This window comes from Lontra canadensis, unplaced genomic scaffold, assembly GCF_010015895.1.
Source record: "Lontra canadensis isolate GAN:19392208 unplaced genomic scaffold, GSC_riverotter_1.0 scaffold1, whole genome shotgun sequence".
Classification (NCBI taxonomy): Eukaryota; Metazoa; Chordata; class Mammalia; order Carnivora; family Mustelidae; genus Lontra; species Lontra canadensis.
The window spans coordinates 70,164,387-70,180,084 of record NW_022630995.1 but is presented as its reverse complement, the minus strand read 5'-3'; the positions used below and the strand labels follow the sequence as shown (position 1 = coordinate 70,180,084).

The 15,698-nt window shown below is 38.1% G+C and overlaps 1 protein-coding gene across 5 annotated transcripts in view; it reads right to left on the bottom strand.

The window, feature by feature from the left end:
- Window positions 1–15,698, bottom strand: part of MGAT4D (MGAT4 family member D) — a 42,456-nt gene that overhangs the window by 10,052 nt on the left and 16,706 nt on the right. For all 5 annotated transcript variants that reach the window (XM_032870001.1, XM_032870254.1, XM_032870076.1 and 2 more), the window contains exons 3-7: window positions 14,072–14,209; window positions 11,060–11,193; window positions 9,613–9,659; window positions 3,073–3,186; window positions 1,290–1,365 (exon numbers count right to left, since the gene is read on the bottom strand). In XM_032870001.1, coding sequence (XP_032725892.1) covers window positions 1,290–1,365; window positions 3,073–3,186; window positions 9,613–9,659; window positions 11,060–11,193; window positions 14,072–14,209 — 509 coding nt within the window. The remainder of the gene's footprint in view (window positions 1–1,289; window positions 1,366–3,072; window positions 3,187–9,612; window positions 9,660–11,059; window positions 11,194–14,071; window positions 14,210–15,698) is intronic.

Here is a 15,698-nt window from a genome sequence, read left to right as displayed (position 1 = left end):
TTAGTAACTTTGATACTTCCATTGACTAAGTTGCATTCATTTGAGAATTGAAAATACTTTCAACAGCATACACTAAAGAAAATGTTTTTATGAGGTTAATTTTATTTTTAGTTCAAGTTGCTGAGGGTTTCTACTGTTAGTTTTCACTTTCGGATTCTGAGACCAGAGATGATAGGTTTCTTTCCTAAATAATAATATGGAACACTCAATCTAAATCCTCACTGGAAAAAAAAAAAAAATGGCTTACCTGAATCCATTTTCATCCTTACAAATACTTCCGTTTCTAATTTAAGGCCAACTAGCTTTATGTTCAAAATGACAGGTGCCAAGTCCTATCGCCAAGAGATGACAAAAGGGAACCGGCACTCTCATCCACCACCAGCTGGGTAGAATGATGGTGCACATAAGCCTAAGAATAGTTCTCCCTAAGAAAGGGGGAAAGGAAAACTAGAATTTTCCTTTCTTTTAAATCTGATATATATTATGTGTAATCTATGCACTAAAAAAAGCCTCCTAAATGATTCAGAAAAATGTGAAAGTCCTCAAGCATATGACCAGAGCAAAAAAGAGGAGAACTGCATTGTTGTAAAATTGGGAAGAATTCACTGGCTGGATCTCGTGTTTCTGTTACATTCCACTAACTAGGAATCAAAAGATTTTTTTTTTCTTCCAATAAAAGAGAGGACCCTGCTTTGGGCATTTTTCTAACATTCTCTCTTCTCCAATGATGTCTTGCAAACTCTTCTTACAACTACATATTGTCACACATAGTAAGGAGTACACTCACTGCTGGGAAACATAACACTATTATTTAACAATACACCAGAATTCAGGGAATTCAATCTACATATAATTGCTTTATTTCAGAAATGCTGAAAGGCACTGTAGCACTGGGTTGAACATACAATGCGAGCCTATGTAGGGAACCAATGGTAAGCATACACACTGTCTGACACGCTGTAAAGTGCTCAAAATACATCTGCCTAATGTAAGAAATTTGTGGGAAGAGAAACGTAAGGAGCATAATTTCTATTTTTTTCCTAATTTGAGAATTTCTTTACAGTTTGCTTCAGGTAACTAAAATTTCCTTTGTTAACAGTAAATCCAGCAAGAAGACTTACATAAAATCAACTCTAAACTTCCTTTTGGAACTTAAATATATTAAGTATTTCCTGAATACAAAGTAAGGTGGAGGAACACGATGAGGAAGGAAGGAATCAAAAGAGGGAAGGAGAACATGATACTTCCACTTTATATTACACACATACACACATACACCACGGTCTTACCTGTAAATAATACATGGCCTTGGGTTGGGCATACAGCATCAAAAAACAAAAATCCAGTACTTGTTTGATACGCCAACTAAAGACAGCAATAAAATCTGTTAATATTTGTCATTATTATATAATTTTATTTATAAGCACACTTCAGTAATTAAAACAATTTTTTACGCTTTGCTAACATAGAGTACTATCTACAGTAGTTGCAATTGAATATGTTACAGTGAAAAGTTGTATTAAAATGTTTCCCATCTTTATTCAGTGGACCTTATCTGCCATCACTACACTAGGAGAAGCATAATCTATCTATTTTAAGTTTTGGTTGAATTCTGACCTGTGTAGTAAAGTTAATAGTATCTCTGGCCTTAGGTCTTGTTCAAATAAAAATAAAGAAGAAACTCTATTCTAATTTAATACTAAGCTAGGTTTAGGCCACTTCCTGAACATACAAAGAGCAAGACACGATGCAGTTTTGCCCTTCTGAGTTTCATAATCCAGTATGAAAAGACAGAAAAGTAATAAAATCAGAATGATTAGGTAAGTGCTCTACAGAGACATTGGCAATGACGACGTAAAATAAGATGGGACGGGTGGATCGGGAGGCCGGGCATTCAGTGGGAGGACCAGTATTGCCAAGACATGAAACGCACGAGAGAGCATGCCACCTTAGATCCAGAGCACCGAGAGAGGACAGAAAAGCTGCTGATGGGGAGGTGGGCAGAGACGAGATCAGGAAGGAAACTTTGGACCTGATCTCTTATGAAAAAGGTATTCTGGCTACACTTGGAGAATGAACTGGAAGAGAGGCCAGGCTAGGCTAGGCTTAGGGAAAACAAATAGATCATGGATGGCCTGAAGTAAGTCCAAGGCAGAGGAATGGAGACAAGGGGGATAACGCAGAGAGAGATTGTTTAAAAAAAGAAGAAGAAGAAGAAGAAGAAGAAGAAGAAGAAGAAGAAGAAGAAGGAGAAGAAGAAGAAGAAATGATGATGGAGACACAAAGAGCAGAAGGAAAAACAGGACCTACAATGTCTCCCAGCTTTATGACTCTAAGAACTGACTACTTAATTTAAAGCAAAGGAAAATCCCTAAGAGATTTCCAGATTCTAACATACCATTTATTACCATTAAACAAAACAGAGCTAATAAGTTTTCTGGGATCAAACTTTTTTCTGAATTCTGACATTTCTTTTACTCTAGTAATTCTGAGGAACCAAATCATTACACTTCTTATAATACCTATGACATTTATAATCAAACAATAGTGATCCTTTATACATGTATAGACCTTTTTTCAAAATTATTTCATAAATACTATATTTTATTCTTACAATGACTTTCCCAAATATATATTGTAGATTTTATTATGCACTAGGGAAAGCAGAGGAAGGTAAGAAGACAAAGTCTAAACTACCTGTCTAGGATGACCTACGGCAAACAAAAAAACTGGAACTAGAATGTACCTGTAATAATTTATAACTCCAGTCTTTCCCCCTTCCTTACACCCTTGCTAATTATTGGCTGACAACGTGAACACAGATACTCAGTGGCATGCTGGTGGTAAATGTTTTAACAACTGATTCTTCGGGGAGTAGGGTGAGGGTGAACCACGGTTTGTGTTTTGCCCATCTCCGTGGTGTAAATGCTCCTACCATGGCTGATTTCATGCTACCGACTCAACGCTGCTGGATGCAGCTAACAGGAGCTGGCTGCGGTTTGAGATGGGGATCTATCGGATGCCGGTTCCCACATTACATCTGATGAGGTTATTTAAGGTAGTACGTCATACCTCTCTGATCTTCCGGAGTCCTCAGTTGACTGCTTGACGTGTAATATGTTTGGATAAAAAAAGGCAGGTATTGAAATGATTTCTAATGATCCAGACCTTAGTTGCCTTTTGAATCTGTAAACAGAAGTAATTGGAAGCTTGCAACTTAATATTTGATTTACCAAAATAACAGATATTTAAAAAGAATGTCTTTGTGCATATCCACATAACATTTGTATTTGAATTATTTCACATGTTGATACATGATATCCACATTTTGGATAAAACTAATACTTTTTAGTCTATTTCTTTTACAAATTAGTAAGCAACCTAACAAAGTTAAAAAATACAATATAAAATTAATTTCCTTTTGTAAAAATTGTAGGCACTTTGAAATTTTGCAAGTTTACAATCAGGTATGTACTCTAAAAGATTCAAAATAATGGAACTAACAAGCTAGCATAGAACATTAGATGACTTTTTAAAGTGCATAGTTTTGAGTTTAGTAAATGTCCTATTGAATACCCTCATGGCTGCTGAATGAGTGTGACTTGTCCACAACTCATTGGATGACTATGTATGCTTTTCAGAATCTTTAAAGTTAATATTTATAGACCAACTAGGATATTATTAAAATGCATGAAATATTGCTCACAAAACCTGTAATACACGTTTTGTACCATCAAGGTAAAGGACAGGACACACCAGGTAGAACATTAAATGGTTCTCCTTTAGACATAGATAATATGACTTTAAATGAGATTTAAATTTAGGCATTACATTATTTATTGAAATGCTAAAGTCTCAAGAAAATGTTTGTTTTATGCTAATAGGTGAAAAAGCAAGATGGGGTTTTATATGCAGAATCTCTATTATGTGCAAAATAAGTAGTCCTCACTTTGCACAATTCTATTATGCATGAATCTGTTACCATGTGTCAGTTAAATAACAGCTCTCCCTCAACAACACTGGTTGAATTTGAGTCTTCACACTGGATTAACCTCGAACAATTCCATAAAGTACGAACTTGCTTCTGACTCTTCAGTCCACAAATCACTACATAAATTGCATATCATCACCTCACCATCTCACTGCTTCTTTCAGAATCTATGGGTGCCTGATCACTGCTACTCTGTTGTTCAGTTTACTTACAGACAGCAAAACATGTGGTCTTGTTGCCTCCTTGTGCCATTGGAATGTGGACAATTGTATTCCTTTCATTTGCATTTTAAATGGTTTCCAGATGTTTCCTAATAGGTATGTATCATGAGCATGGGATAGCAGCAGCAACCTCTAGCAGTGCTAGAGAGAAAGTGAGATCCAGAAAAGGGTCTCTACCAATTTTGCATCCTTCACTTAACACACTTTGAGCAAGTCATTTACTTTCTCTGACCTTCAGTTTCTTCATCTGTAAAACTGGAATAGCAATACATACCCGGGTAAGGAAAGAATTCTTCTACATACATAGATTCTTCCCAGGCTCTATGTATCAATGGAAGAGTTTTGTTTTTTTTTTCCTTATTTATTTTTTTAGGTGGGAGTGTAAATGGGTGAGTACAGGGGATGAAAGGCTTACTGGCTCTTCTGATTTAATGGTATATCAAATAGAAAGGTTTTTTATTTTTTAAAAGATTTTATTTATTCATTTATTTGTCAGAGAGAGAGAGAGCACAAGCAGGGGAAGCAGCAGGCAAAAGGAGAAGCAGAACCCCCTGCTGAGCAGGGAGCCCAATGACTCCATCCCAGGACCCTGGGATCATGACCCGAGCTGAAGGCAGTTGCTTAACCGACTGAGCCACCAAGGCGTCCCAGAAAAGTTTTTTAAAAATCCATTTTAGTATGTTCCTTGAGGAGTAGAAAATATTGGTATGGAAGAAAAGAATGAGGATTTCTATTTGGTTTGCGGTAAAAATTACTAACATAATATCTACATTTTTTAAAAGTTAAATTGCATAACTTTTTATAGCAATTTAGAATAGCAGAGGCAAGTGAAAATAACATTAAGTTGCAGTATATACAATCACAAAAAGTTTGGATTACAGATGTTTGTAAGTAGATTTTATCCTCCAGAAAATTTCAGGCAAAGTACCAAGGCAACAAAAGTCAAGTTACAAATAATTTCTTTCTTGATGGTATAATTTCCCATTACTAATAAAGAGAAAGATTCCAGGCTCAGTTTTATTCAGTCTGTCTTAAGCAAGACCTTTGAAATCCTGTGTGGGGACACCTTTCTAGGATTCTTTAAATCTTTTCTAGCTTATTAGGTTATGGATAGCATCAAAAGTTCTTGAGATAATGATACCAGAATTGCTAGCTGCCAGTGACTAGGGAAAATGGTATAACTATACATTGTTGCCATTATAAATGAATGATTCTACCTTGTTATTATAAAAAAGTGGAAGCTTTATAGCTGTATAGTTTTAATAAAGTAAAATAAAGTAATAGTTATATACAGCTTCATCTAAGGTTATATATAACCTTATATATATATAACCTTATATGAAGGTTATATATAACCTTAGTTGGATCCTTTAACAATTACAGTCTCAAATTTAAGACCAATAAAATACAGAGCAATCTTTCATTAACCCCAATGAGGAGACCTAGCAAAGAGTTTTGGCTAAGTTAAATATATAAAAATTTATGTATAGAAATGAAAAGCTACGAGTTTACATTAACTTAGATACAATCTCATTTAAAATTGCATATTCTAGGGGCGCCTGGGTGGCTCAGTGAGTTCTCTGCTCAGCAGGGAGCCAGCTTCCCCCTCTCTCTGCCTACTGCTCTGCCTGCTTGTGATTTCTCTATCAAATAAATAAATAAAATCTTTTTTAAAAATTGCATATTCTATAAGATCTATTTTTAAATTATAGTTGTATTCTATTCTCACAAAAAATAAAACAATTTTACTCCAACTCTTTATCCTGTATTGACATTAACATTCTCATAATCACGAGAATCTCTTTTTTGAATCATCTAACATCGTTCTCTGGTACACATGATTATTAAGTCTAACTAAAATTCTAGTTAGTGACATTGACTGTACATTTTATAGCAAAACATAAGTTTTTTTATACACCAAGTAGTATTTTTATTTGTGATCTCCACAAGTAACCACGTACTGTAATTTTTTAGTCATCTTCAAAGGATTTCAAAACATATCCCTAGAAATTGTTTGCAAACCTCTGCCTTCTTTGTAACGGATTCTGTTAAGACTCCCTTATAAGGACACCAAACTAGCATAAATTTAAGTCATTTCAGGCTAATGTGTCTTCTTCAAGCAGTGGTTTATTATGCAGAATAAAGCAACCAAGAGAGGCTACCCTGGAATATGAGAACATTTTAAGGATTCAAGTATGAGACAACTTTTTTCCCTGGGAAATCTTTTTGGGGTAAAATTAGACATACAAGGGTGTTTTAGTTAATCTCTACCAGTTCTATCTCCCTCCACACACATCATCTACTTCAAGGCTTCACTACCATCCTCAAGGTCAAGTTCACTGCCAATAAATCACTCATTCTCAACATACTATCTTTCTTTCACAGAGAAAAGAAAATCCTTTAAGGAGGGAATGCTTTCATTTCACCCTCCTTTCTCAAACTATTTTTTCCTACTCCTTCACCGGTTCCTATCTTTTTCCCCTAAATCTCCTGCCCTGTGTACCTTGCATCCAACTCCCCCCTCCCCAACCCCCAGAGACTTTATTCATCAGCTTCCTCCCATCCGTGAGCGATGAAAGAGCACAGGTACAGAGCCACTCCTGGGGCTCCCATCTCCAGACCCACCCTGCCAATCACGTTTTCCTTTAGGCTGCTGTGCTTCAACATCTCTCCCCATCAGTCCAGCTTGCTGAGAATAGCCTAATTCAATTCTTTACATCTTTAAATTTATTATGAAAATTAACACAGACACAAAAGTGGGACTATAATGAATCCCTGATCACTTGATTTCAATAAGCATTACTTTTTTTTAATCACACTTGTTTCATCCATTCAGCCCCCTTTTTCTTGTTGAAGTATTTTAAAACAAATCCTAGATAATCAGTTCTCACCCTTTAAATCTTCAGTGTCAAAATCAAAAAAGCACATTTATTTACACAATCACAAGCCATTATCACACCTTACAAGGCTAAGAATTTTAACATCACAGAACATTCAGTTGATATTCAAATAAGCCCATTATCCTAACAAGTAACTAATTGATGAAGACAGGGGGTGGGGAGGGGGTGCTCCAGGGACTATCAAGGTCCTCTCATTATAACCAGTTATTTCTTCCTTCTTTTTTAAACTTATTATCCACACCAGTCATTTCAGTTCTTCTCTTTTTCCCTCAGCTATCTTTTTTCAAAAATGGGTCAACTGTCCTATAGAATGTCCTGCATCCTAGTGGTTACCACGGATTGCTTCCTCTGTTCACTGTGCATACTCTACACTGGCTTTCAGATTATACTAAAGGTTGTTCTGTCTTAAATATATGATTTCACTCATATGTGGAATTTAAGAACAAAGAAGATGAATATAGGGAAAGGGAAGGAAAAATAAAATAAGAGGAAAACAGAGAGGGAGACAAACCGTAAGAGACTCCTAGTCAGAGGAAACAAACAGGGTTGCTGCAGGGGAGGAGGGGGATGGGGTAACTGGGTGAGGGGCATTAAGGAGGGACGTGATGGATGGGTGTTAGATGCAACGGATGGGTCGGGAAATTCTGCCTCTGAAACTGAAAAAAAAAAAAAAAAAAGGCTGTTCTGTTCTGTTACATTGTATCTTGGAGGGCAGGGGGGAATAATCTGCTCTAGCTATTTCACAGCGGATTTCATTGACTATACAACAGAAGCCACCGCATGTCTGACTGCCTTAGCGGCAGTGATGCTGAGACTGGTCTGAGGTTCAGGGGAGGGCACCCGAGCCCTTGCTGCCGGCTGCGCATCTGGCCTCAGCCCCATTCTCACACTCCGCTCTGCCGGGACTGCAGGGCCAGGGCCTCTGCAGGCCACAACCCCGGCCCCCCTGCCAGCCAGCTTCCAGACAGGTTCTGCAGATGGCAGGCAGTATCAAGAGATTAGAAGGCAGTCAAAGAGGAGGTTCTGCTTCCTACTCTGGGGTTGGGGGAAGTCTGCAGCAGCAGCAGGACGGGAGCAGGAGGAGGTCATGGAGTGGGTAGAGTGCCCAGCTCCGGCAGCGGGCCAGCGCTGCCATCCGGGCATTTTCCACAGCGCAGCAGCAGCAGGAGCGGCCCAGCGTTGGCTGTGGGGATGGGGGGTGGGGGATGGGGGGTGGGGGATGGGGGGTGGGGGGCTGGGGGTTGCGGGGCTATAACCCCAGCACCCTTTATGCTTCTCCCACTTCCTTTCTTCTCTTTTGTTCTCTCAGCCCTTGTCAACACTTTCTTGACCAATTTTCTGTGCTGAATTCCCTCTATCTGAATGACCAAAGGTTTCCTGTTTGGAGGCTGGCTGGCACACCTTCCTGGTAAAGGGCCTGGTCCACATGTCCCTTAAGGACATGCCTGAACCAGTTGTTTCGAAATGGTGATTTTCTAATTCCATTCATTCTGCAGTTATTAGCTAGAATTTTTTTGATGAAAACAACTTTGCTTCCCCCGCCTTGAGCTATCTGGTAAGGAGACAAAACGAAACACCTTGCTGGCGAAGCCAAACTTGTCTGATGGCCAGATTCTGCTTGAAGGCCGCGTTTGCGACCCTAGTCTGTAGCATGAAGTGCATAATGCTCAGCCTGTTACCCAAGCTCTTCACGATCTTATCACAGCCCGACTGAGCTCCCACTGATACTCCTTCCTTAATCCCAAACACCCACACTCCACAATACACTTCCATTTCCACAAATCTAGCGGGCTCCTTTTTGGCCTTTCTGCCTTCTCAAGCAATTCTATTTGCCAGGCATTCACTTTCTCCTTTTATCTGCTTTAACAGAATCTACTTACAGCTTTAGACTCAGCCTCAATTATTACTTTCTTTCTATCTTGCAGGTAGAGCGGAAGGCTTCCCTGTCTACGTGTTCTCATGCTGCCCTCTCCATACCAGCACCAAACACCAGCTTCCTGGCTGTGATTTGTTCCTTACCAATTGCATCAACCACTTGAACATAAAGATCTGAAAGGCTGCGTCCATTCCACAGCATCTTGCTTGATAAATAGCTTCATGTTGGTTCATCATCATGTGCTCGCCCCTCCCAGGCTACATCCGGCAGGAGATTGTAAGCAGAAGTGGAGAATGTGACTTCATACAGTAAGGAACACGAGAGTGCTTAAAAAATAATCTAGTAGGCTTTTTTCAGAGGAGGTAGATTTCGTGGAGAATAGATACAGCGATGATAACGTGCACAAGCTGGGTTTTATCAGGCAGACAACCAACAAAACTGGGGAAAGTTATAAGCTATACTTTGTAACAGCTTAGAACGACCCGTAGTTCCAAGTAGTTCTTTCTATACAGCTACGCTCATCAGAAGGAATATGATCACTAATACAATAATATAATTGGGCAGAAAAAATAAAACAGAAAAATGAAAGAACAGCTATTTTCAAACTTATCAAACACTACTTACCTTTTTGTAATCATGTCAACAACAGATTTTAAATAATCTTCATTTCCCTAAAAATGAGAAAAATATTTCACTGAAATTAAGCACGCCTCATAGTTTTGCTACTATATGGTTGCTACACATTAGTTTAGTTTAGGCAGGGAATGGCATTGCTTCCTAAGAACTTTTTGTTTTTCCACTGTCTATAAAAGAATTTAAAATACCCACGTGTCTTAAAGACCCAATTTGAATACTGAAAATATTTCATTCTTCCTTTTGTCACAGTACAAAATATCACTACACATTATTTACACTTAAAAATTAGTATGCAAGGGACGCCTGGGTGGCTCAGTTGGTTAAGCTGCTGCCTTCGGCTCGGGTCATTATCCCAGAGTCCTGGGATCGAGTCCCGCATCGGGCTCCTTGCTCAGTAGGGAGCCTGCTTCTCTCTCTGCCTCTGCCTGCCGCTCTGCCACCTTGTGTTCTCCCTCTGTCTCTCTCTCTCTCTCTCTCTCTCTCTCTCGCTCTCTGACAAATAAATAAATAAATAAAATCTTTAAAAAAAAAATTAGTATGCAAAAACCTATGTATCTAAAACAGTTTTGTCCTAAAAATGGGATGGCTTATTTCTAAGAACTGTTCTTTTTGAAAATGTCTTCATTTTATGAGTATTATAGGATAATAAATGTACTTCAAAATTATATCACAGTTTGGGGCACTTGGGTGGCTCAGTGGGTTAAGCCTCTGCCTTCGGCTCAGGTCATGATCTCAGGGTCCTGGGATCGAGCCCTGCATCGGACTCTCTGCTCAGTGGGAAGCCTGCTTCCCCCTCTCTCTCTGCCTGCCTCTCTGCCTACTTGTGATCTCTCTCTCTCTGTCAAATAAATAAAATCTATAAAAAAAAAAAAAACTATACCACAGTTTTCCAGATGGTATTACTCAGCTTGATTCCCAAATTTTCTTTCATCAACAAACCTTGTGTGCCTACTCTTTATCGAATTCTGTGCTAGATTAGATAAAAGATTCATTTGTAAATAGCTTTTGGTAGTACATTCTCAGATTTTTTTTTTTTTTTTACAAAAGTGATTAGCATTACACAGTATTGCCTCAGGACCCGAAGCATCCCTAATATGAAATTCTGTAAAATTTTGAATAACATTTCTATTGTCAAATCTGAGTACTCTAAACTGTATATAGTCAGACCGCTTATTTTAAAATATCCATCATGATGCAGATACCTCTGACAGTACTTAAAGTTCTTAAGATAGCCATAAATTGAATCACCAGCTATTTGCTACACTGAAATATTATAAAATATTTCATTTAAATATTTTATTTATTTATTTATTTTATTTGACAGAGAGAGATCACAGGAAAAAAAATCCAAAACGATACAGCAATTACCAGGGGGGAAGGGTATTTGGAGACCATAGACTTGGCACAAGGAGAACCACTTATTTTTCATACGTACATCTGCGACAGAGACGATCACCACAGAGTCCTTCTCTTCTGAAGGAGTCATCCTGGAGACAACGGAATTCAGTGTTTGCTTCAGGTAACTCTGATTTCCTCTGTTAACAGTGGAAATACCCAGTGCAAAAGAGACTGCAGACAGAAGAGTGTGGAATCATCATTTCAAACCATAGAGAAAAACACAATTTATCATTAATAGCTATGCTTATTACTGCATTTGGGTTAGTTGTATGGTCATAAGTAGTGTCCAAAACTAAGTTATAAAAATTACCCAAACTATTATTAATTTTTATCACAAAGTTCATTTTCTGCCTGAACAAATGCCAGTTATCTGTGGATTGTTAGCTGTGGAGTAGCTGTGGATTGTCCTTTATATAAAGTTAGTGCTTTTTTGATTCCTGTTGAGAAATCTTTGTTTATCTTTAGGTCATAAAGATATTCTCCTGAATATGAATATCTTCTCAATGGTTTATTGTATGCAGGAGGATGAGGGCCATGTCTGGTAGAAGCTGGTTACTTGAGGACATGGGAGGACTGCACAAAGAAGTTGTCAGTTAAGCTGAAAAGTCGTACTGGGGAAGGGACTTACGTGACAAGTTAGTTGTGGTCGGTAGGAGGTGGCGGGTTCACTGCAGGCAGCGATCAGCTTGTGCTAATCACTTGGCTTATTCATAGGGCCTCTAAGTGTTTTGGGGTTGCTGGAAAGGAGGGGAAGTAGCAAAAACTGATTTGAAAGATACAGTCTATTGTGCAAGGAGCTAGCTTCACCCTCTATGTCCTGAGGATCCACTAAAGGATTTTAAGCAAGGGTTGAGCATGACGTTATGCGTTATGCATTTTAGTACGTAGCTCTGAAGAGGGTATGAAGAATGGATTGACTTTAGTCAGTTTACAAGTCTATTTCAATACACTGCGCAAGAAATGAAAGCTCAGAAAGAACAGCTATAGCGGGTAGAGAGCAGAAATTACTTGAGATATACTCAGAATATAGAACAAATAAGACTGGTCACAGATTCCCCTGTAGGCCTTGCTACAGGCTTCAGTGCATTTACAAACATATTATGTGCTGTGATCTTTCAGTTACCAGGGGGAAAAAAATCTCCTTTTAAATTACCTCTGGTATTGAAGATTTATAGGCAAACTGATCCTCCCAAGAACCTATGAAAATCCACCAAAGGGGCCTCAAAAGGAAAATCAATATATACAGCATAGATGGAAATCAGGAAATAGATGGGAATCAGAAAATTATCCAGGATTTAACACAATTCTGCTAACTAGGTTACCTCAACATCCCAAAACCCCTAAACGAGTTCTGCTCTTCTTCCAGATTACAAACATCTCTCCCTCCTTTCACTCTCTGGAACGAGCTTCTGCTTATCTTGGCTGATGTTTATTTAAGGCTATGTTTATTCTTGGTATCTCGTATCTTACAGTGTTCTTGGTATCTTGTATTTTATAGTGTCTGTATACTGGGGTTTTTTCCCTATGTCTTTCCTCTCCTCCTCCTGTTACCTATAGCATTGGGGTAGCACACACTTTCTCATATATTCACACACATGTATGCATGTCTATGCACACACACACACGCCACATTCAAAATACTCCCAAGAGGGAATCTGACGCAGTTAAAGACTCAAGTGTGATCCCAGGCAGCACCTTAATATCTCTAAACCTCAATTTCCTTAGGTGTAAAATAGAGATAATCATAGGTCTTGCTGTAGTGGGTTGTGAGGGTCAAATGAGACAATGAGAGAAAACAAAAAAAAGCAAGCAAGCAAGCACGCACAGTAAGTCCGTCTATGGAACACAGGGAGAATTCAGATACTAAAGGACATGCGGGCACCCCCATCCCAGCACAGCAGGCTTGGCAGAGGCATGTGCTATGGAACAGCACTACTCATTCCCTAGGAGCCACATAGATCAGACAGAGGTCAGTAAGCTTTTTCTGGAAAGCACCAGACAGTAAACACCTTTGGCTCTCGGGCCATACAGTCTTTGTCACAACTACTCCATTCTGCCGCAGACAAGTAAGAATGAATACTGACGAGGCTCCAACCAGATCTTACTGTCAAGTAGCAGGTTTGGCCAGTGGGATGCAATTTGCAGCCGCTGGCCTAGAGTGACTGGCTCATTAGAATAAACAAGGTCTGTGGGACTAGCCCTAAAATCCCTACTTCTAACTTAAATGCTTGTCTCTTCTTCAATACCTGCTGATGTTAAATTCATGCTTTAAGGATCAGCTAACATCACGTCTTCTATAAAGTTTTTGCTGACCTTGGTCACCAGAAAGATGGGGAAATAGGAAGATAACCAGGTAAGAATGAATTGATCAAAACCAAGGGAGACCAGTGTTGTCCGGTACTTAGCAGATGCTCAATATAAGTCAAATGTGTATGTGGCTTATAATGACCTATTTTTCAAAACATCTGTATTCAAATTGAATTTGAATTCAAGTCTAAATATCTGTTGGTCAATTTTTTTGTGCCAGGTCATTGCTGACAGTCCAAATTAATGCCACATAGGCTGGCGGCCTATATATCAGAGCATTATATTAATGGATTACATTTTAAAACTTAAAAGCAAGCACAATAATAATTAGAGAAGTGTTCAAAAAAAGCTTAAGGGGCGCCTGCCTGGCTCAGTTGGTAGAGGATTCAGCTCTTGATCTCAGGATTCTTAGTTCAAGTTCCACATTGGGCATGGAGCCTATTTTAAAAATTAAATAAACAGGGACACCCGGATGGCTCAGTTGGTTGAGTGACTGCCTTCAGCTTAGGTCATGATCCTGAAGTCCTGGGATGGAGCTCCACATGGAGCTCTGCATCTGGCTCCCTGCTCAGCAGGGGGCTGCTTCTCCCTCTGCCCTTCCCCCTCTCACGCTCTCTCTCAAATAAATAAATAAACAAAATCTTTAAAAAATTAAATAAACAAAAAAGACAACAAAACTTAAAAGCATGTCCTCAAAGATCAAAATATCTATATTTGATTTTCTAATTCTAAGTTTGCTTACCACCTGTTTTCTCTTTGCCAATGATTACATCAGGATAAATTCTGCCTGCTTTCCTTAGATGAGGAAAAAAGAACTTTAGGATTTCAAATGTATTAGATGCTGTTTCACTCTTACCCAATGTATTCATTTTCTTCTCAACTGAAAGAAAGAAAAAATAGGGTTTCTAAGTACATGACCGTAGGGATTTTTCTCTGGTACAATTTTTCATAATGAAATAAACATTTAATATTCAGTATATGAGACATACAATTAAATGTGAACTATTAAAATTATATGGCTACAAAATATAGTTCAAATACTGTTGATTCACATTTATTTAAAAAGTAATATTTAAGCCTAGCACTATGAGCTACATAACCAGAGACTAACAGAACTATCAGTTCTGAATGAAGTGCAACTGAAACATGCTATAATTGATCTGATCTGCTATTTTGATTAATATCACATTATAGTTTGTATCCTGAACATTGTTTTGTAGCTCAACATTTAATGATTCTACTTAGACCACTCATTTGAATATACCTCTAAAATTTTGAAAAAGAAGAACAAAATTAGAAGACTCACACCCTATTTAATTCATAATACATAATATAGTAATCAAGACAGTGTGATATTACATTAAGAAAAGATATATAGACCGATGGAATAGAATAGAAAATCCAGAGATAGATCTACATAAATATTATCGATTGATTTCTGGAAAAGGTGCAAAGGCAATTCAGTGCAGAAAGGACAGGCTTTTTGACAAACGGTGCTAGAATACTTGGACATTCAAATGAAAAAGACTGAATCTTGACCAGTACTTCACACCATTTATAAAAATCAATTCGAAAGTTTCATAGACCCAAATTTAAAATCTGAAAGTATAAAATTAAAAAACACATAAAAGAAAATCTCCATGACCCTGAAGAAGGTAAAGTGTTCTTAAAGATAACATCAAAAACATTATATAAAAAGAAAAATTGATAAATTGAACTTCACAATTAAAAATGTTTGCTTTCTGAAGGACACCGTAAGGAGAATGAAAAGACTAGCCAAAATTGGGAGAAAGCATTTCCAAATCACATATCCATTTGATATGTATTCAGGATAATATACATGTATTTTTTAAGGAAAAATTTTTTTTTAAGATTTTATTTATTTATTTGACAGAGATCACAAGTAGGCAGAGAGGCAGGGAGAGAGAGAGAGGAGGAAGCAGGCTCCCCACTGAGCATAGAGCCCGATGCGATGCGGGGCTCAATCCCAGGACCCTGGGACCATGACTCAAGCTGAAGGCAGAGGCTTTAACCCACTGAGCCACCCAGGCACCCCAAGGAAATTTTTTTAAGAAAAAAAAATTTTAAGAAAATTCTCTTCACAAAAAACCTGTATATGAATGTTTACAGCAACACGTACTTGTAATTGCCAAAAAAATGAAAACCACCTGTTGGTAAAAGGATAGTCAAACTGTATCCACTGTACATCCATGTAATCATAGTTTACTCAGCAATATAAAGGCAACAAAAATTTGGTCCCATAACAACTTCAGTGAATCTTTGCTAAGTGAAAGAAGTCAGTCTCCAAGGATTGCACACTGTATGATTGCATTCGTATGGCATTCTGGGAAAGGGAAAACTCTAAGAAC